Source organism: Dermacentor silvarum, chromosome 10 (assembly GCF_013339745.2).
Source record: "Dermacentor silvarum isolate Dsil-2018 chromosome 10, BIME_Dsil_1.4, whole genome shotgun sequence".
In the NCBI taxonomy this organism is placed as follows: domain Eukaryota; kingdom Metazoa; phylum Arthropoda; class Arachnida; order Ixodida; family Ixodidae; genus Dermacentor; species Dermacentor silvarum.
In genome coordinates this window covers 84,232,127-84,251,667 of record NC_051163.1, presented here as the reverse complement: position 1 = coordinate 84,251,667, position 19,541 = coordinate 84,232,127, and the positions used below count along the sequence as shown (strand labels likewise).

Genomic DNA, 19,541 nt, shown 5'->3' with positions numbered 1-19,541 from the left:
AAAAAAGACAAAATGTAAAGAAGTGAAAGCGCGCGCTATCATCGTCCAATCGGAGATACAGGAGAGAGAGTGAAGCGGCGTTGATCAAAGGATGGCGGTTCTTTTCTTATATAGGGACTTTAAGGCTGCGGAAGAAGACGAAGACGCTGGAGCCAATGCTGCTGATGATAGTTTTCTGTGCACAGGTGAGTTCGCCCAGCCATATACGATTTCGCCTAGACGTATAAAGCATCGCTTTAAAAAAAAACCGTTCGATCACACGCCCTGTGGGAATCGATGCTATGCGAAGCAGTGTGCGGGGAGCCTACCATGTTAACGAAACGACCATGAGTGAACCAAGACGTAGGCGGCTCTTTCATGACCTACATGACACGTATGCCATGACATTCATGTCATGAGTCCTCAGGAGTCCCTTTAGCTATACCTAAGAAATCTTAAGGCGAAAGCCTTAGTCGTGCTCATGACTATGACTTCGACCATCAACCTTTAGCCTTTTCCTTCAATTAGTACGACATCCGAACCCATTCCGTTGGTTTTTGAGTGTTAATCATTTTTAGCTGAGTCATCGTGGTTTTTACGGAGTCATGCTCACGACTAAGACTTCTACCAGCTTGCTTTAGTGTTTCCTTCACTTAGTACCCACGTCCGTACCCATTTCAGTGGTTTTTGAGCGTTAATCTTTTTTTTTGCTGAGTCATTGTCATTTCTGCTCAGTCATGGTCGTGAATATAATTTTTACCAGCATCCTTTAGTGTTTCCTTCACTTAGTACCCACGTACCTAACCTATTTCAGCGGTTTCGAGTGTTCATCTTTTTCGTTGGGTCATTGTCATGACATTTATGTCATGACCTATCACTTATGTTCGTAATACCCTCCTGTCACGCTATGTCAATTTGGGTACCTACCAAGTTAACGAAATGGCCTTCAGAGCCACAAGACCTAATCGGCTGTTTCATGACCTACATGACACGCCTGAAATGTCATTCATGTCATAAATATCATTTATGTTCGTCATGTACTTTTGTCATAGTATGCCAGTTTTGCTACAAACCAAGTTATCCACACGACCATGAGAGCACAAAGAGGTAGGCGGCTAGATATATAGATAAATAGATACTGCCAAAACAGGAAATTTTCGCTAAGAAATGTTTCGCATTTAAAATAAAGACGAAGAGGCCTGTACTAACAGCAAAGGTGAAACCGGCAACTTCATTTTTCAAGCGAAGCTTGTCTACGCTAGCTTGCGCCGGCGATGTAACGCAAAAAAATTGGAGGACGCTTAAGCTTCGCCTTAAAGAGTAGAACACGATAGCGTTATTGGGGCCCGTTCGCATCGCAACGCGCGGCTGTAGATCTGGTAGAAATGCTGGAAAAGGGGCTTCTGTTTGATTTTCCTCGTAGCAGAATTAGTTTTTCTCGTACATTCACATTACAATCCCACGCCGATTGGTAAACCGTCCGACGGCAAATACGACGCCGAATGGTAAAGTCGTGCTTTACCATTTTCTTGGCGGATTTCAGCGTGAGAAATTGAAATGTTTGTCCGCCAAAACCTTGCACCACGTGGAAGGCCTGCGCAGTCAGGGTGGTTGGGGATGATTAACCTTTTTCAATCCCTCCTCCCCCTTCTCCAGTACAGGTAGCCTACCGGGCTCAGCCTGGTTAACCTCCCTGCTTTTCCCTTATGACTTTTCTCTCTCTTCTCCGCCACCCGTGTCACACGCTGGTTGCCGACGCCATATTTTCTGCGACACGGGACCCCTAACGCCATCGCGTTAAAATCACCAGTCCTTGTGCTGTGGAGAAAATGGGGGTAAGCGAAGCTTGTCGTGTATGTACCCGACCTTCGGCTTCGGAAGCCCTCGCCTCGGGATCGTCGGCTCTTCGCTGACAGCGAGCCTCGGCTAGGGAAGCCCTCACGCTAGAATCAGCACCTCGACGACGAGTCCTTTCCCCAGCGAGTTCACGCCGGCGTTCATCAAACGTACGAGTAGCTTGCTCCTTTGCAGAGCGCACAGCGTGTGGCCTTCGCATCTGCTCGCCGAAACTGGTCTGAGGCGAGGAAAGCCCGGAGGAGCGCGCGCCAACCCGCTTTCCGTCTATGTCCCTGGGGCCTCGCGACATACCGAACGAACCTCATTGGTCGCGCGCGTGTCTCATGATCACGCGTGTAGCATATCCAATGCGGGTGTGCGCCGCTTGTTATTTCTTTCTTTTTTTCTCTATTTCTTTCTGTCTTCCTTCCTTCTTTCGTTCCTTTCTTTCTTTCTTGTGCCTGGTATGTGCCATTGAGCTTGTACCCTTTCTGCACTATCGCCACGATCGGCCCACTTTTCAGCGCGACACCACCACCACCACTACCATGCACTGACACTTGTGAGCCAATAAAACTTCGCTTCCTAAACCACGCGTGATACAGTAAATTCCATCTAGAATCTTCAAACCACAGTGCAGATTCTGCAATGAAGTAGCCAATATGGTACACATGGTGTGGACGTGCGAAGTAATTTATGATAGCTCAAATACGATAGAATCCTGGGAGGCCTTACTACGCAATTCGGACAGCAAGGCTCAACCCCAAATCATCAACCAAGCTCTAGCTGCCACTGAGTCATTCGGTATCCCGGCCGACGGATAGAGGTGCTGCGGAGGAAGACCATCTTCTGCGCCGTTAATTGACTGGTGGAAATAAATGTTATTTCTCTCTTAACAAACTCCTTCCTCTGCAATCGCACAGCCACCCTCTCGGCCGGGGATTTACGATCAGACCAGCTTCCCCTTGGCAGTAAAGGCACCGCGCAAGGTTCAGTTATCTCTCCCATGCTTTTTAACTTAGTAATGATTGGCCTTGCCCAGCAACTACAACGAGTCGACAATATCAACCATACCATCTACGCCGATGACATCACCATCTGGGCGTACCGAGGCAGCGATGGTCAAGTGGAGTCAGCCCTACAAATGGCGATTGACACAGTTGAAGTATATCTCCAAGCGAGCGGACTGCGCTGTTCGCCGGCTAAATCGGAGCTTCTTCTCTACAAGCCCATTCAGCGGGGACGCCCTCCAAAACACCAATCTGAGCACCGACCCTGTGACTCTATCACCTTACGCCTGCAAGATGGCAGTCCTATACCACACGTCCCTAGTATCCGGGTCCTCGGTCTCACCATCTCTACCAACGGCTCCAATGCCTTGGCTCTCAACAAGATCTGCGCCCAATCTCAAAACACCCTACGGCTTCTTAAACGCATTTCCAACCGACGAGGGGGACTCAAAGAAGAAAGCCTTCTCCGCCTCGTGCAGTCCTTTGTCATATGCCACATCACCTACGTTGCTGCGTACCTCAACTGGTACCGGGCTGAACAAAACAAGCTCGACACCCTCATACGAGGGGTCTACAAGCAAGTACTTGGCCTCCCGCTTTACACCAGTACTGAACTCTTCAACCAACTAGGAGTTCACAACACTCTTGCCGAACTCATTGAAGCACAACAACGCTCTCAGCTTGAACGGCTCACCCTTACTGAAACGGGACGCTTTATTCTATCTACGCTTGGCTTTACTTACCATCAGCAGCAGGGCCCCAAACAATCGATCCCGACTGACATCCGTAGCTGGATCCACAGACCCTATTCTTAGAAATATGCACCCTGAATATAACAGGGCCCGGCGCCAAGCTCGGGCCGGAGCAATTATAAAAGCCTTTGCTCGTTTACCTGGCGTTACATTTGTTGATGCAGCCCAATATTCCCATGGCACACGATTTGTGGCCGTCGCCACACGCGATGGAGTCCTACACCACGCCTCCAGCGTCATTACCCCCACTGCCGAAACGGCTGAAGTGGCCATTGCCCTGGCCACTCTAGATCCCACCTGTCACACCATCGTGTGTGACTCTCGCTCAGCCGTCACTAACTTCAGCAAAGGCCGTATTTCTCCTCAAGCTCTTCGTATCCTCCGCCAGGCACCACACTCTAAAGAAAGCATGATCTCCCTGACATGGATCCCGGCCCACGCGGCCACTGTCCACCCCCACCTCCCCAACCTCAACGAGGTCACCCACTCCATTGCGCGAGAACTAGTCAACCGCGCCGGAGACACTGGAGATGAGCTGGACACCAGGGACAGTCTGACAACTTACAACGATCTCGTTAAGGCATTTTACCTTAGTCGCCGAACCTTCCCCCCACCTCACCCCAAGTTCAGCCGGGCGCAGGCTACCACCCTGCGTCTGCTACAAACAAATACGTACCCTTCACCCGCCCGCCTCCACCTTATATTCCCTGAAGTTTACAACACCCCCAACTGCCGGTGCTGTGGCACTCACCCGGCTACGCTTCCGCATATGCTGTGGGAGTGCCCAGCACAGTACACACACATTAACACCACGACCCTCTCGTCGAGGTTGCGTGAGGCTCTGCGGAGCTCCGCCCTCGACGACCAAACCTGGGCGATCCAGCACGCCCGTGAGGCGGCGGCGAGGCAAGCCCTCTACGTCCCCTCATGGGAGGCTTAGGCCCGGCCATCTTAAAGTGCTGGTTCCGCAATAAATGTTTATTCCTCCTGCTCTTAACAAACCAGATGCTCTCAGAGCCGCGCAGGTGATCGGCACGCGTTCGTCCGCACGTGGCACTGCTCCCGCGCTCGTCGTCATCTGCTTCCACAGCCTGGCTGTATTGCCGCTAATTATCCCAGTGTAGAATTTCACTTCTCTTCTGTCGTCGTAATCGGGAGGCCGCGTTTACGGGAGTATGAGCCATTGCTTAAGGGGGTATAAGCCATTTATTGTTTTACGTAACGGACAAATTCATTTTCAAGAAACTTCATAGAAATCCATCCAGAATAAACGCGCTCGGCAAAGGGCTCGTCGTCAACGAGCCGATTCTAGCGTGACGGCTTCCGAAGCCAAGGCGAAACGTCAGCGAAGAGCCACAGACTTCGAGTTGTGGGAGCGCGATGTTGAAGCTAAATGTCAGCGTCGCCTTGCCCTCCAGGAACCCGACAGCAGTGGTGCACGCCTCGGCAACGCTAGCGCCAACTTCCCCGGGGCGACGGCCAGGTTTCAACGCGAGTTTTTCACGCGGAACTTCGGAGCCAGCTGCAGCGTTTGTGACCGGTTGTGGTTCGAGTACTACGTGGTACTCGTCAGAGCAATTCGTTCGGAGGAACACTGAAGAAACACACGACAAACTTCGCTTGCCCCCATTTCCTCGACAGGTGAGTGGCTTCAATTTTTTTTTATTTGAAATCCAGCCTACTAAATAGCATACATTTGAGTTATATTTTTTTCTGGTGTGTTGTGACTTTTCCTTTGTATTCTGTCCTCTGTCTACCCATGCCTAAAAAATTTCATTTCGTTTTTTTTCTTTCATGCTACATGCTTCTTTGCCGGTCCGTAGTGGGCAAGGGCCATTGATTCGGAATAAGAACAAGGTGTGCGTCCCTCACGGAAGCAAGCATGCAGTCGATTCGCAACTACTTTTTCTCAGCTAGCAGCGTTCAAGAACTGTAAGTTAAGCCACATGTCTGCTCTTGGTCGTTCTGACGAAAGGTCTCAAACGCGTTATCTGCCGAGTTGTTCACCGTCTGTGTCCGAAGGTGCCGTGACGTCTCGATCATTCGGCGCCCCGTAGGTGTTTCGGTAACCAAAACAATTACTGCGCGGGTGCTGACCGAATTTATCTCTTGGTGATGATGTTGTAGCACAAAAATTCATAAATGGAAGAACCAGTGAACGGAAAGAGCAGGCAGAAATGCAGGATTTAATTTTTTCGCGTTTTTTTTTTTCACGATAACAAGCAGAGGCGAAGCGCCGGAAGCGTCATCAAGGGCAAGAACTTAGAAATCGCAATGCGGCATCAGATAAAGAAATTAAGGTTTGGCCGACACACGCTTGACCATTAATTCTAATTTGAAAAGCCTATAACAGTTCGCGCTCAGTTTTATCTTTGCTTTTGCCCAGGATTCTAGCATTAAAAAAAAACGTTCTGCAATGGTCTTTCCGTTCACGGGTGTTCTTTTTCTGTATGTTTGCATCACCGAATAGCGTCTTACAATGAACGCCAACTCACCCAAAAGAAGTTATATCGCAGTCCATTATCTCTCGGTCGTTGCCTGAATGGTCCCCACGTAACGGTGTCCATGTTCATTTTGCCAATTCCTGAGCACCCCCCTTCAACCACTTGCGCTGGTGTGACAGGCGTGCGTGAGCGGTATCCAATACTGCGTGACCCCCCCCCCCCCCCCCTTTCTGTTTCTATCAAGCATCCCGTCTTCCCCTTCAAGTCCAAAGTAACGGCGCCGCACTTAGCGCCCATTTTTTAACCAGCTGTAATACAATCTGACGGGCCTCTAAGACTCTAGAACAATTACACAACGTTCGGAAATGTGTATCGCGTACACAAAACAGTGCATTTCATTGTCCGGTCATAAGAATATTGCTTGGAATGGGCGACGCAAAGGAGAATATGAAACATAAGTAGCTTAGAATGCCGCACATTTTCAACTAGGGTGCCGACTAGTATATAAATTATTTAGCTTTGTTGAAATTGGACGCCAACGCAAGATGAAGAACACTGGCAGGTTTACTAAACAAGCGCCGAACTCGAAGCTGAGTTTACTTAGGGTATGGCAGATGTATACAACAGCTGAATAAAATGTCCATGTGCAGAACAGTGCTTTATCCTTCAATTAAAGTTATAATCGGCTACAAATAAATGTGGGCAGGTGACGTGGCTTTTACGAAAGCAAACTGTTTTAAGTGAGCGCAACAGACGCTTACTAACTTGCGCGCTTAGTCATAAAGCCAAGAAATTTAGCGGGTTATTTTATATCTGTGTGAAAACTCAACTAACGTGTCACAAATAAAACAGGTTTGCAATGCCGGCCTTTACGGTGGTTAACCAAGTGTGAATGATTATGTGTACAAAGCTCTTGAGATATTGTATTATGCCTGTGTTAATCAGAAAGCGTGCACGTGTGTACGTTCGGGAGCCTCATGCCAGCAGCTAAAGCCAGAACTTGTCACCATATACCAGAAGGCTGTCCTTGCTCTGCAGATTCCGAGTAGGTGGAGCATGATAGTGCATCCACTTTGCATCGCCATTTTTGTAACCAAACGCACAGCACGTCTCTGGAGGCCTTCAAACTCTCCACGCGCCGTCCGCACATGAGTTGTCGTCGCCAGGACAGCACTACGGAAGCGGGGGGAGGGGGGGGGGGGGGGTCACTTGTACAATTCCAATCGCAATGACATAAACGGCCTAAAAAGCGAGGGTTTATAAATAATACTGGCACCGTGTCAATAGCGTGAACGAAATTTACGCCGCTCTTGGTGCGGTAGTCCAAGCCAGTCACTGAAAGTGAGTACTTAGCCGGCTTGTCCTTCCGCTCCTTGCACAGGACCTCGGCCAGCAAGAGTCGTTCGGAGGCAACACTGTGCGAGGAACCGGATGATTCCACTGAGAGGCTGGATGCATACCGCACTAAGATTCTTCAGCTCACGCTGCCGAGGCTGCTCGCACTGATGGCCGGCGCCTTGCTTCTGGCGACGGCGGCAAGCGCTTTCGCCTTCTTCAAGCTCAAGCGCCTAGAGGCGGAAGACAAAGGGGCCGTGAGTTATTATTTACCATGTCCTTTTGTATTTCAGTCTACATGCCAGTCTGTAAATCATACTTATGTCTGTCGGGCCGTTTATCTGTGTATCATCTGTCTGTATATAGCAAATGAGTTGTTCAGAAGCCCGCAAGGTGGCGAAGGTAATGAAATGTAAAACTAGCATTCACCCACTGTCGATTGATTCGTCCTCGAAGAATTTCAGTATAAAGTCGTTTATTTTTCCCACGTGTTGCAATATGCTAGCCTCTCGATTAGCTCAGATGGTAGAGCGACCCCTCCATTGAGGCATTGGCCTTGGGCTTGATCCGAGGACAAAAGCACGTTTTTTTTCCTTTTACTCCAAAGTTTTCTTTCTCAGGAAGTCGTTTCGGTTTCTTCGGTAGCTTCACGCTACAGTCGGAGGAGTGACAAATTTCCCTTTCATCTGGCTAAGTTTTGTCTATATTCTACTTGCCTATATATATATTGCTATATATATATATATATATATATGTTTAACAGTTTGGCAGTGTTTCTTTTATGACTTATATGGAAGCCACAGGCCTTTATATGCTCAGGGCGTAGTTACGACTATTTCACCCCCTGAATTGCAAAATATTTTGTAAACCACGGATAGCGGACAAAACAAATACAAAAGAAGGACACCGCTGAACTATAAAATGACTGAATTTAGGCACTATGTTTGCCAGGCAGTTGAGAGCAGTTCATAGTTTGGCGCCGTACATGTCCTGTCTTGATTATTGTGGCTCTTGTCTGAAGTAGAGTTCTTCGCTTAACTCGAGGTATAGAAGCTGTCGATTTTAGACCCCTTGTCATTGCGACATGGGACAAAGTTGACAAACAAATTAAATGCCATTTTTGTAAGCCAAATGACAAGCTAGACATTGGCATAGACATCGTGCCACTTTATGACTTTTCGTGCCACTATCGTGTCAGATGAAAAGCTGCAACTTATTAGCTTTTAGTCCGATGTTGCCGTTGCCGTGACTCATCTACTCTACTGTGTATACGATTAAGCTTCTGACGTTTCAAGATAATGTGCGCAGTGTAGGGAGGAAAATGATTTAGCCCTCTACCATGACACCTGTGTCCTAGTGTGAAATTCAGTCAGCTGCTGGCATACAGAGTAGTTGCATATGCAGCACTTCCACCAAAGCCGTTTCGTTAGGTGCTTTTTCTTGAAACCCATTTCACATTTTTGCTGTCCATGCTGTTAAATTAACATGGTTACCTCATTCTGGGCATTCGTGCAGAGCAAACTAAAGTACTAGGAAAGCAAATACATTGCAAGGAAGCACGCTGCACAGGCATAGTCATGTCAGTCACCCTTGTAGAATTTAGCAGAGTAACGCTTTTGACGCCTTCAATGCGGATGGCAGTGAAGTCAAAGGACTTGCAAATCTCTCTTTCTCTACAGCTGGCGGTTGTTGAAGAGAACGAGCCGTATCTGCCTGATTTCGCCCTGCATCCCTCAAAGGTCTCGACAGGTGGACACGGCCAGACTCGAGAATAAGACCATGAGTTTCGCGGCCCCCGGAGTTCAGCACCTACAGTCTAGCATCGATAACATGCTGGCGGCACTCGATGCGAAAGGCATCGCGGAGCATTTTAGGTAAACAGAATGCAGCCTCCTTTCTTAGTGAATCTAACGGCACCTCCAGAGCATGCTGTAAATATTAATATTTGCGCATGGTGAGGCTAAGTTACATAGATACTAATCTACAAGACTAAATAAGTTCACATAGTACTTTATGGATCCGCTATTTTTATTTCGCAGAGAGATGGTGATAACTGCTGTAGAAAATGGAGAAAAAAAGTTGCGTTTCTTGAATTTTGCACAGAAAGCTTGGATGCATCACGCCAATGTGCGGTTGCTGATTTCGAGATATTAGGTTATATAATTGAGTCGTTCTGCCCGATTGAAGATATCTAAGCTTATCTAGGTCGAGTCATAAATTCATGTATAAATACCTTTGCACTTCCTTGCTGATAATCGATTAACCAGGCCTGATCAGAAGCTACCAAAACCCATAAGAATTCCTAGAGCAGGTGCGGAAAAATAAGGGCCTTGTCACTACCCATCTTTCGCCTGTGCGTTTTTCAGCCTTTCGAAACCTCCTCTCAAGATCATAAGACTATTTTTATAATTGCAGGTGCTTTTTCTCAAGGGTATAAATTCAGCATTATAGTCCCAATTAGTGCCTGTTTAATGCGTTTGTGGGGTGCCCGAAACCTCTCTACCTACCGATACTGCACTGATAGCAAACCTGCCGTAGCAGGCCGCTTTGTTCGTTACAAAAAACGAGAAAAAAAAAACACAGTGACAGTCCAATTATGGCGTTGCAAAAGCGGGTATTCGAAGTCTTCTACAAGAGGGGCGGCAAATAAAAGCCAGTTTGCACCGCCGGAAAGCAGGGACAGTGTGCTTCGTGCTACAAGGGCTCCGGATGGTCGGACAACGCTGCATTAAAAGGTTGCATGATGAAAAAGAACCCCAGGTGGTCAAAATTATTCCGGAGCCCTCCACTACGGCGTGCCTCATAATCAAAGCTGGTTTTGGCACGTAAAACGCCAGAAAGAAGAAAACGTTTCATGTTTTATGGAATGGTGGTATACGAGATGATCGTGCATTTTGCTTCCGCTTTTATTTTTATTTTTTGAGCTGAATTTGTAGCAGCCTCTCGTTTCGTGATTCTGGACGCACTGTAATTGTCTATTTTCATCGCAAGCCTATCAGAGATGACATTGCCACCCACCGAACAATTCGGAGAAGCCAAAATGGCAGATTCGACATTATGGATGAATGTTCCGGCATTGAGATTCGCACCTCTGATCAAAGGGGTGTCCGTTTGTTGGCTGATGGGGGCTTGGGAATCGCTTGTATGGCAAACGACTCATTTTTTTTAATTTTGGAAGGAGCAGTTCAGTGGCTACTAAATATATTACCATCTAAAACAAAATAATTTAAAATATAAGAACTGCATGCGGCCTAGAAGTTTCCTTTGTTGTTTTTTACAGCAACGACTAATGCATGAAAAACAGGTTAATAAAATTTTCCTTGAACTGCTTATTGGTAACCCGTGTTCTGCCTGTTTATTACAGACGGCCAATATTAGTGAGTGACTGTGGTTTACAATTGTATATTTTCGAACATGACTAACCTGTAACCTGAAGGATGTTAAAGTTTATGAAGGTGAAAACTTATACCTGTGAAAATGAAGCTAGTGGAACATGCAGCACTGCTATGATGGTATGCGGTGGAAGTTCTCAGTTAAAGCAACATTTACCACCCGAATTCGCCAACACTTTTTTTTTCTGTATAAGTGAGAAACATTTTTACAACAAAACTCTCAATCATGGAACTGCAAATGTCATTTAAGAAGTAATGGAGTGATCCCTGATACCAAATTTCAATACCCCCCCCCCCAACTGCGCTGCATAAAAGAACCTTCCTGTAGGTGTCCGTCTCAGGATAATATTCAGCGAAATCAAAATTTCGTGAATTCGAAATCACGTGCATGGGATGGCATAGTGAGTTAGGTACACTTTCTATGCTAAACCGCTAGAATAAATGTGCTGCGCGAAATTTTAATGACTCCTTGTGACTTGTTGGAAAGTCAAGTTGATCCTAACGAATGGAGGGTTCAAGAATATGAGGAAATACAGTCTTGACTGGCGAAATATGTAGCCAGCAATATTTATCAGCAATGCTTCAAGTTTGGTAATACCGTAAAGGTTGTGGGGCTCGAAATCGCACAGTGACATATCCATGTATGAGAGGCAGAATTTTGTAGCTTTAATTTACTTGAAAGCACTAGAAGGTGATTGCTTTATTAGGCTGCAGAATAATTCGATGTACTTGCAAACCATTACATTGGAATAAACTTCGCTTGTATTTTAGGTGCGTGTACCGTAACGTACCTGAACTTGAAAGTCCTGTTTCAATATCAAGTTCATTTATTTTACCACATACATGGAGTTTCACGAGAAAGGATGGATATGGACATGGATATGAAACGAGAAAGGATGTCACATCAGCAGTTTTATTTCATTATGAAGAATAGGTGACATAACGCACGTGTATTCGCATTTATTTAACCAAATATTACAAGTCGCAACAATGCGTGCCGACCACCAAAAATTGTGAACAAATGTCATAACAAAGTATTACTTCTTTTTTACTTCTACCTAAGGGTAAATAAGAATACGTCCTTATTTAGAGTCATTAATTACGTGTTGGCTGTATTTTCATTGATTAATTGACTCTTGTACCCGTAAACCTTGCAATAAAGAGAGCCGGAACGAATCTATTTCCGAGAAACATCAAATCAAAGTACTTCCGCTTGAATACTGATAGAAGAATGCTGATAATAATATTGCTACAATGCACACTAGCAAACGGATGAGTTGCAAGTTATCGAAACAGTCTGTCCTCAAGTTGTCAGAAATATTTCTTTAAACTTTGTATTTAGTTGTCACGACAAGAAATAGCAGTCTACAGCTTACAATTGATGAATGCTTTTTTGGATTTTCCTTATTAGTCTTTCTTTTCGAACACTAAAATTCTGAAAACGTATTGAAACAAGGAAAACTATCGTGACTAACAATGTATTTCTATCCAAGATAGCTTGAGTAAGCATGCCACTCCCCTATTTTTTTCTTTTTTTTAGTTGGAAGGGAAACATCTTACACAAGATTTGCAGCATTGAATTTTTGTTGAAGTCCTTCCATGAAAATGATTGATTCATGGGATTTTACGTGCCAAACCCATGACCTTATTATGAGACAGGCCGTAGCGGGGGACTCTGGAATAATTTTGCCCACCTGTACTTCTGTAGCGAGCGCCTAAATGTATGTATACGAACGCTTTTGCATTGTTGTCAGCCAGAAATGCGGTCACAGTGGCCGTGAATGGAACCATTGACCTCGTATTCAATAGCAGAATGCCATGGCCACTGCGTCACCACGGTGGGAGTCCACGAAAATTCATATCAGCTTAAAACAAAACATAACTCTTCTAAAACAATCATCGTAGACATTCGAGTAACGCAAGAAATAATACGGACCCAAGAAGATTAAAATAAACACACGGTACTAACTTCCAGCATGTGTGTATTTGTATCTCGTTTGTCCCTGTTTCTGCTTGCGCTATAGAATAACCTGTCATAACTAACCCACAGTGCAACTGTCATCAATAAAAAAAGTCTAATGGTGAAATACTTCGTCGGCAGCGAAGTTCTGATCGTGTTCTCACAGTTTTCGTTCATCTTCCATCGTTAAGAACGCTTCAATTTGTTTGTCTTTTTCCCTTTCATTGCTGAATGTTTTTGGCGTTGTTAGCAAGAACAAGGCAACACTACCAATTTAAAGCAACACCAGCTGAACATCGCTCCTCTCGTCCTGTGACCATCCTCTTTTTAAAAGCGCAATTCCAGTTATCCGAACTTTTTGCGTGATTTTGTATTTCATGTTGTTTTTCTTTTCCGCTGGTTGCATCAAAATGGAAAACCAACTAGCACGGTCTTACTTTTTGCAAGAGGTACTATCTTACCCTAAAGCTTGCCTTGAATGCGAAGAAGCCCTCACGCATCAATTGCAATAGTGTGTTCGCAAACGTATCGTCCAACAACAAATGCCTATAACTCTCTGTATGCTTTGTTAGTAACTTGGCACGTAACTACTGTTCTTTCCTTCCATGTTAACTGCTCACGCAAGTCCGGTGTCTTCAGTGTCACTCGTTCGCACAAACACCAACAAATGTCACCTAGTATACAAATTCTACGTATGTGCAAACGACACTTTAGATCCTTCCGCTGGTTTCTGAAAGCCCAACTTGTCGTGTTGTTGCCTTTCAACGTGTTCGTACTTGGGGAAAGCTCTAAAGCCCACCGTTCCTCGTCTGCTTTTGCAGGTCCCTGACAGCGGAGACTCACCTGTCGGGTGAGCTGGGCGGGCGGCATGCGGCAGAGTACGTGGCCGGAGCGCTACGACGCAGCGGAGTCCACCAGGTCATCGAGGTACCCCACCGCATCTCGCACGCGTGAGTCGGCACCTATGCGTGCTTATTGAGGACTATTTGGGCAGGGAACTCAAACTGTTCAAGTACCTGTTATACCAGAGGTGTCGTGAGCTTGTGATTTTCTTCCCTAAAGCTTGCCTTGAATCCGAGGAAGCCCTCTCGCATCAATTGCGTGAGGGCTTCACATTCTGGTACTTCAAGGCAGTCATGTTTTCGTACACCCAAAATTGTCTACACCCATTTTTAGGCGTCAACTAAGGGCCAAAATTTTATACAAAATACGTTTTTATTTTTAATACAAATATCACATCCAAAGTACCTCAATGCTCCGTGTACGATTGTACAGACTGTAGTCAATAAAAAGCTGTTGCAGCTTTATTTATTTATTTATTTATTTTTTATTTATTTATTTATGTACTTTATTTACACAATACTGCAGGCCCAAATAGGGCCCAAGCAGGAGGGGCAAAAGTACATAAACATATATCCAAGCAACGCGTACAAATATTAGTATTAAATATTTTTAGATTATATACACAGCAAGAAAGAGGCCTAATAATTGTAAAAGCACAAAAAAGAAAAAGAAAAGGGCCCGAACTGTAAAAATATTAGCAAATAGCAACATCAAGTACAGGGCAATGAAGCGTAGCAACACAATGATATATAAATTTCTTTATGCACTTGTAACACAACCAAATTGCCAAAAGCGTGGCACACCCGCAGAAACACACACAAAAAACATTTTGCGAGGCTGTTACTGCAGCTGACGAGACATACGATAACCGAACCCAAGAAAACAGATAAGTGTAGGTACAAATTCGCAGTACAATAATGCCAGTGATGTCAAAAACTTATATGTTCTAAAAAATCAGCACTAGATAACTGTGAAAAAGTTATGTTGTTCCAATCTGTTATGGTGCGTGGAAAGAAATAATACTTGAAAAGGTTAGTTCGGGCGTTATAAGGTGTTAAAGAGTCGGCATGAGGATATCGCGTTCAACGTGCTGCAAGAGGTTTTAAATAAAGATCTGGATTTACAGACAAGAGATTATTCTTGAGCGAAAACAAAAATTTTTATCTTTGTTTTTTGCTTCGTAATTGTAGAGTTTGTATGTCATGCTGCATCATTAGATCAGAGGGAGAGTCACTTGTACGATATTTAGAATAAATGAACCTGACAGCTTTACGCTGTATCATTTCAATGATAATGGGTCTGAGACCAAATGTTGCAAATGAGTGGTAAATTATTAATGCGTAAGCGTTGTTTTGCGAGTACCCCACCTCCTTCACATGTAAATACACGCGAAATGTATAATGCCTTGTATCGGCGTGAAATGCGTAAGTAGTGAAGACATTTTACCATTATAATAGTGTAAAGTAGAAGGTTGCTTGCTTTATAAGTTACAAGGAGCAATTTAAACACCAAAAAATTGATCAGAGAAAATACCCATAGGTATACACAGGGCACCATAGAGAATGCGTGGAGAAGCTTATAGTAGGGGTGGGTGAAATAAAATTTGGTACTGGGCCAACTTGAAATTTGGAGGTGGGTAAACTTGAAATTTGAAGGCGAGCCAACTTGAAATTCGTGGGTGGGCTAACTTAAGTCTGCGTGTGGGCCAACTTAAGTTTGGAGATAGGACAACCTAAATTTCGAGGCAATCTAACCTGCATTTTTGGGGAGGGGTGAACCAACTTGAAATTTAAGGTTGGGCCAACTTAAGTTTGGTGTGGGTACCTCGAAATTGGGGGGTGGTCCAACTGAAATTTTTAGGTTGGCCAACTAAAATTTGGGGATGAGCCAACTTAAATTTAGGGATATGCTTAAACACACTTGTACAACTCCGGTAGAGTTTCTGCACTCTTTTTTAAGTAAAACCCTACCTGAGACGTGAAACATCGATGTCATGATGCCATTCGGCACTATATTGCACAAATTTAAAATAGTAGAGGCGTGATGTTTTTCCCCATTTGAGCATCAGCTAAAGGTTCCCTTTCGCCCTTCTTTGATAAGCTTATGTGTACAACAGCCCAGTGTTATAAAGCCTCACTTGCTTCTCCAGTTTAGAAAAGCACCAGCACAAAACGGACAAGGACTCAGGCCACTGTACTCAGACCACCATCCCCAAAGCCTGGGGCAAGAGGCAAAGAACACTTTGCAATAATATGCCATGATGCCTAAGGCTTTAAGAATGGCCAAGCAGCGGGAAAGACATGAGCAGAACGAAAGAAGTATGGGCACACAAAATGCACCTTACCATTCCTCAGGTCTGAATAACAAGTGCAGGCTTCCATCCTTGCCTAACCCTTGTACCACGATCGTGAGGACTTCGAATGGTCGAATGCCGTGGAAACGTTTTCAGATTTGTAAGTACGTGATATTATATATAGATAGTCGTTTATATATTACCTTCATAGATAGTCGTTTGTAGATTACCTTAATTCTGGCAGACTTTCTTTTTTTTCGGTTTTCTATGAAACTTTCTTTCATTGTGTTTTAACTGCTTCGGAGCTGCGTTATTTTATGAACATTTCTCGCATATACTTCGCTTAATTTTTCAATTATGCCTTAAGCTTTCTTTAGAATATATAAGACACGAAAGATGTAATTTGAGTGATATTAGCACCAAACATCACGGGTAGGTGGAGAGGAGCGGAGTGTTTTGAACAGAAATATTACAACCACAAGTGTTTGTAGAAAGCAGAAATAAAAGTAATGTAGAGATTCGTGAATCTCGATATGCAAACAGATATCTCTCGCGTAAATTTATTATAATTCTTTTTTATTGTGTTTTTCTCTCTGCCACCAGGTACCCTGACACGAGCAAGCCTAACAAAGTGAGCATTCATTTCATCCTACAACCAACTTTATTTTCCCTTCTCTCTCAATTTTTCTATTCATATTTGCCTTTGTCGAGCTCGGTGTCAGTGTGCCTGCAAAATACCAATCCCCTGACGTTGTGCGAAACTCCTTGACAAATATATAGCGAAACGAAAGCCGCTCAATTATAACGCTATGTTCTTATGATAGTTAAGGAAAGCACACTTACTGCAACACAGAAGCAGAACGATTCTGTGTCCTGGGACTTCCTGCTCCAAATACTATGCACGATGAGTCTTGAATTCTTCAGTAGACGAAATTTCTTTACAGAGGGCTGGTGCGTTATCACATGCTCAAGTGCATAGTTGAGGTTCCTACACTTCTCACCGGGGCAAACGTTAGTGAAGGGGTGGACCCTCGCAGTCGAAGAGCATCGCTCTAAGCTAGGACAGAACAGGCATTCAATAGTAACTGTTGTTTTAGGCAGCAAAAATCACTGAAGAAGCGCGAAAATGCCACAAGTACCTGAAACCATAAATGCTGTTATGGAGCGTGTAGTAATTACGTGTACTCAGGGATGTGGGTTTCTTTGTTGGAATAATATGAGCGAATATAGGTTTCTGTAGGAAAAATAGGCGAAGCAATGCGCCAGTATCGCCAGCCGTGACTTGAGGCAGCGAAGGATAGGTGCTCGAGCTAGATCACACTGCAGTACCTTGTAACACTGCTCTAGCCTTATCCATCTATCCAAGATATACATTTTCGCACACGAGAATGCCTATAACTTGCACTCAAGAGTCTAATGTGACTTCACACTTACGTCGAGCATTATAACGTGTCATGTTCAGTCGCAAGAGCTAAAGAAACCATATGTGCAGTTTAGATTGAAATTAACGCATCACGTAGAATTATTGGAACAATGCACAGATGCTGCGTTTATTATCGCAAGCGGCTGTTGAACTGGAATACTTTATCTTACTCCAGGTGCAACTATTAGAAGCCGACGGCACAGTTCTTCACGAGGCCAAATTCAAGGAAAAGAAGAAAGGCGGAAAGATGAATGTGGTGACCGGCTACCTGGCCTTCTCCCCGAACGGCTCAGTCGAGGTTCGCCTGAAAAAAAATTTCCGCTTCCTCTTGTAAGTTGCGGTGCGGTTGCTGTTTTGTATAGGGAATGTGCACCGGGCTTTCTGCGTAGTTGCATTCATTTATGCTATGGTAGCTGAAGGTAAGCCCGTGGCCGACGGGAAATGCCGCGCATACAGGATTTGGAGTTAACAGAGAACACTTGCAGCAAACTTAGAACTCTTCACGGTGCCAGCAGAGGCGAGTTTGTACTGAATTTTGGCAGTATGCCACCTCAACAACCAAGGTAAGAGAAGTAAAATCGCTCATATTGCACTTGGTTTTTAATACCCGCATGATAGCCGTAATGGATCATATACAATGATAACACGTCTTGAGAGCTGTTAGGAAATTTTGCTCCTGCTGCCGTTATGAAGTTTCCCTTTCCCTCAACCTATTCGTCCAAGATGCGACTGGTCCAATTAGCAACCACATGTGGCGCTCGTTGTATTTGTGCACGGTTATAACTCTTGTGCAGGCGCGGCCAGTGCTAGGCGGGAACACAGGGGCCTGTAGCATGCCTGCCCAAAGCGATATGCGGAGCGTCCGGCGCGTCGTCAGCTGCGGTTGCTCCGAAAGTTTGTGTGCCTGCATGCAGCGTTGATAACTCAGAGGTGCGAGTGCGAGCGATCTTGATACCAACACTTGGCGAAGGGGATGAACCATAGCAGACGAGGCGTCGGGCTATTCGCCAATCATTTTGATTGCGCCTTCGCCCCGAGACTGCACGATGCGCCGGTGGCCGTGCTTGTCCACTTGGCTTCTGACTATATAGCACAAAATGAATCTTCTAACCCCCGTATTCAGAAATGTAACTTCGCTTCAAGTCCGTGCTTGACTTGAATTAAGTGACGCCTATTGTGAACATGCCCTGGACGTTCTTTGCGTTTGCTTCGGCATGTTCACAATAGGCGTCACTTAATTCAAGTCAAGCACGGACTTGAAGTGAAGTTGCATTTCTGAATAAGGGGGTAAGTTCTGCCGTCCCCGTGCGCTTGGCTAGGGCGCTGGAACGGGGTGCTCAAAAGTGAGTCTACTTTGTGTGGCGTCAAACACGTATTCGAGACAACATCCTTCCAGGTCTGCGCCTTGGGTGCACTTCCATGTTGCGCTGGCCAACGCTGCTTATGTTCCTCGCACTGCGACTAGCCGGCAGCCTTACAGTCAAGCACTGCTTATTCAGAAGGACGCTTTATTGACCTAGTCATCTCCCTCCACAGCACATCATTCCAGCGCCAAAACCAAAAGTTGAGGGTGCAATGGTTTATTTACTTACGTGGGCTTTGAACGATTTACTGACGCATACATATTCGCGCAGGCCGACATGGTGTTCGTCAACTACGGCCGGCGAAAAGACATGGATCAGCTCGAAGGGAATGGCGTCGTGGTCAAGGGACGCATCTGCCTCGCCCGCTTTGGAGGCGCACATCCCGTCGACAAGGTGATGCCTATTTCCTAAGCTCCAAAATATTGGGATGCAGTGATCGTCCTTCCTATTACTTTGTCTTAAGGCCACATCCGCAACTCTAACTTCACCACCACAATAGGGCAGGAAAAACGACTCGTTATCCCGGCCATGTGAAAGTGGAAGTCATGGAAAACCGCCACTACAACTGCTGAAGGCGGTATTCATTATAAATACGAAATTATTATATGGGTCATAAAGCGAAAATCCAGCGTCAGTATCCGGTCGCACAAAAATCCCTGTGACCAAGTGGGGACATCACGTTTGACATGGTGACAAAACGTGTTTGCGTTATAACCTCAAATGTCGCGTGATGACGTCATCACCCGAAAGTTCACGTGATCACACTCACATCAATCGTTAGGTTTAGTGATAACGGTATCGGCACGTCACGATATCCCCTGATAAGTCATGTGATGACGTCAACACATCAAACGTGACGTCACGCAATGACGTCATCGTCAAGTTAGTCAAATGGTGACGTAATGTGATG

At 45.2% G+C, this 19,541-nt stretch overlaps 1 protein-coding gene across 1 annotated transcript in view; it reads left to right on the top strand.

Annotated features, from left to right (window-relative positions):
* LOC119431669 (aminopeptidase NAALADL1-like) overlaps nt 1-19,541 on the top strand; it is a 46,057-nt gene that overhangs the window by 3,640 nt on the left and 22,876 nt on the right. The window contains exons 2-7 of the mRNA XM_037699148.2: nt 7,403-7,613; nt 9,106-9,230; nt 13,530-13,658; nt 16,448-16,475; nt 17,443-17,565; nt 18,902-19,024. Of these exons, the coding sequence (XP_037555076.2) occupies nt 7,403-7,613; nt 9,106-9,230; nt 13,530-13,658; nt 16,448-16,475; nt 17,443-17,565; nt 18,902-19,024 (739 nt within the window). The remainder of the gene's footprint in view (nt 1-7,402; nt 7,614-9,105; nt 9,231-13,529; nt 13,659-16,447; nt 16,476-17,442; nt 17,566-18,901; nt 19,025-19,541) is intronic.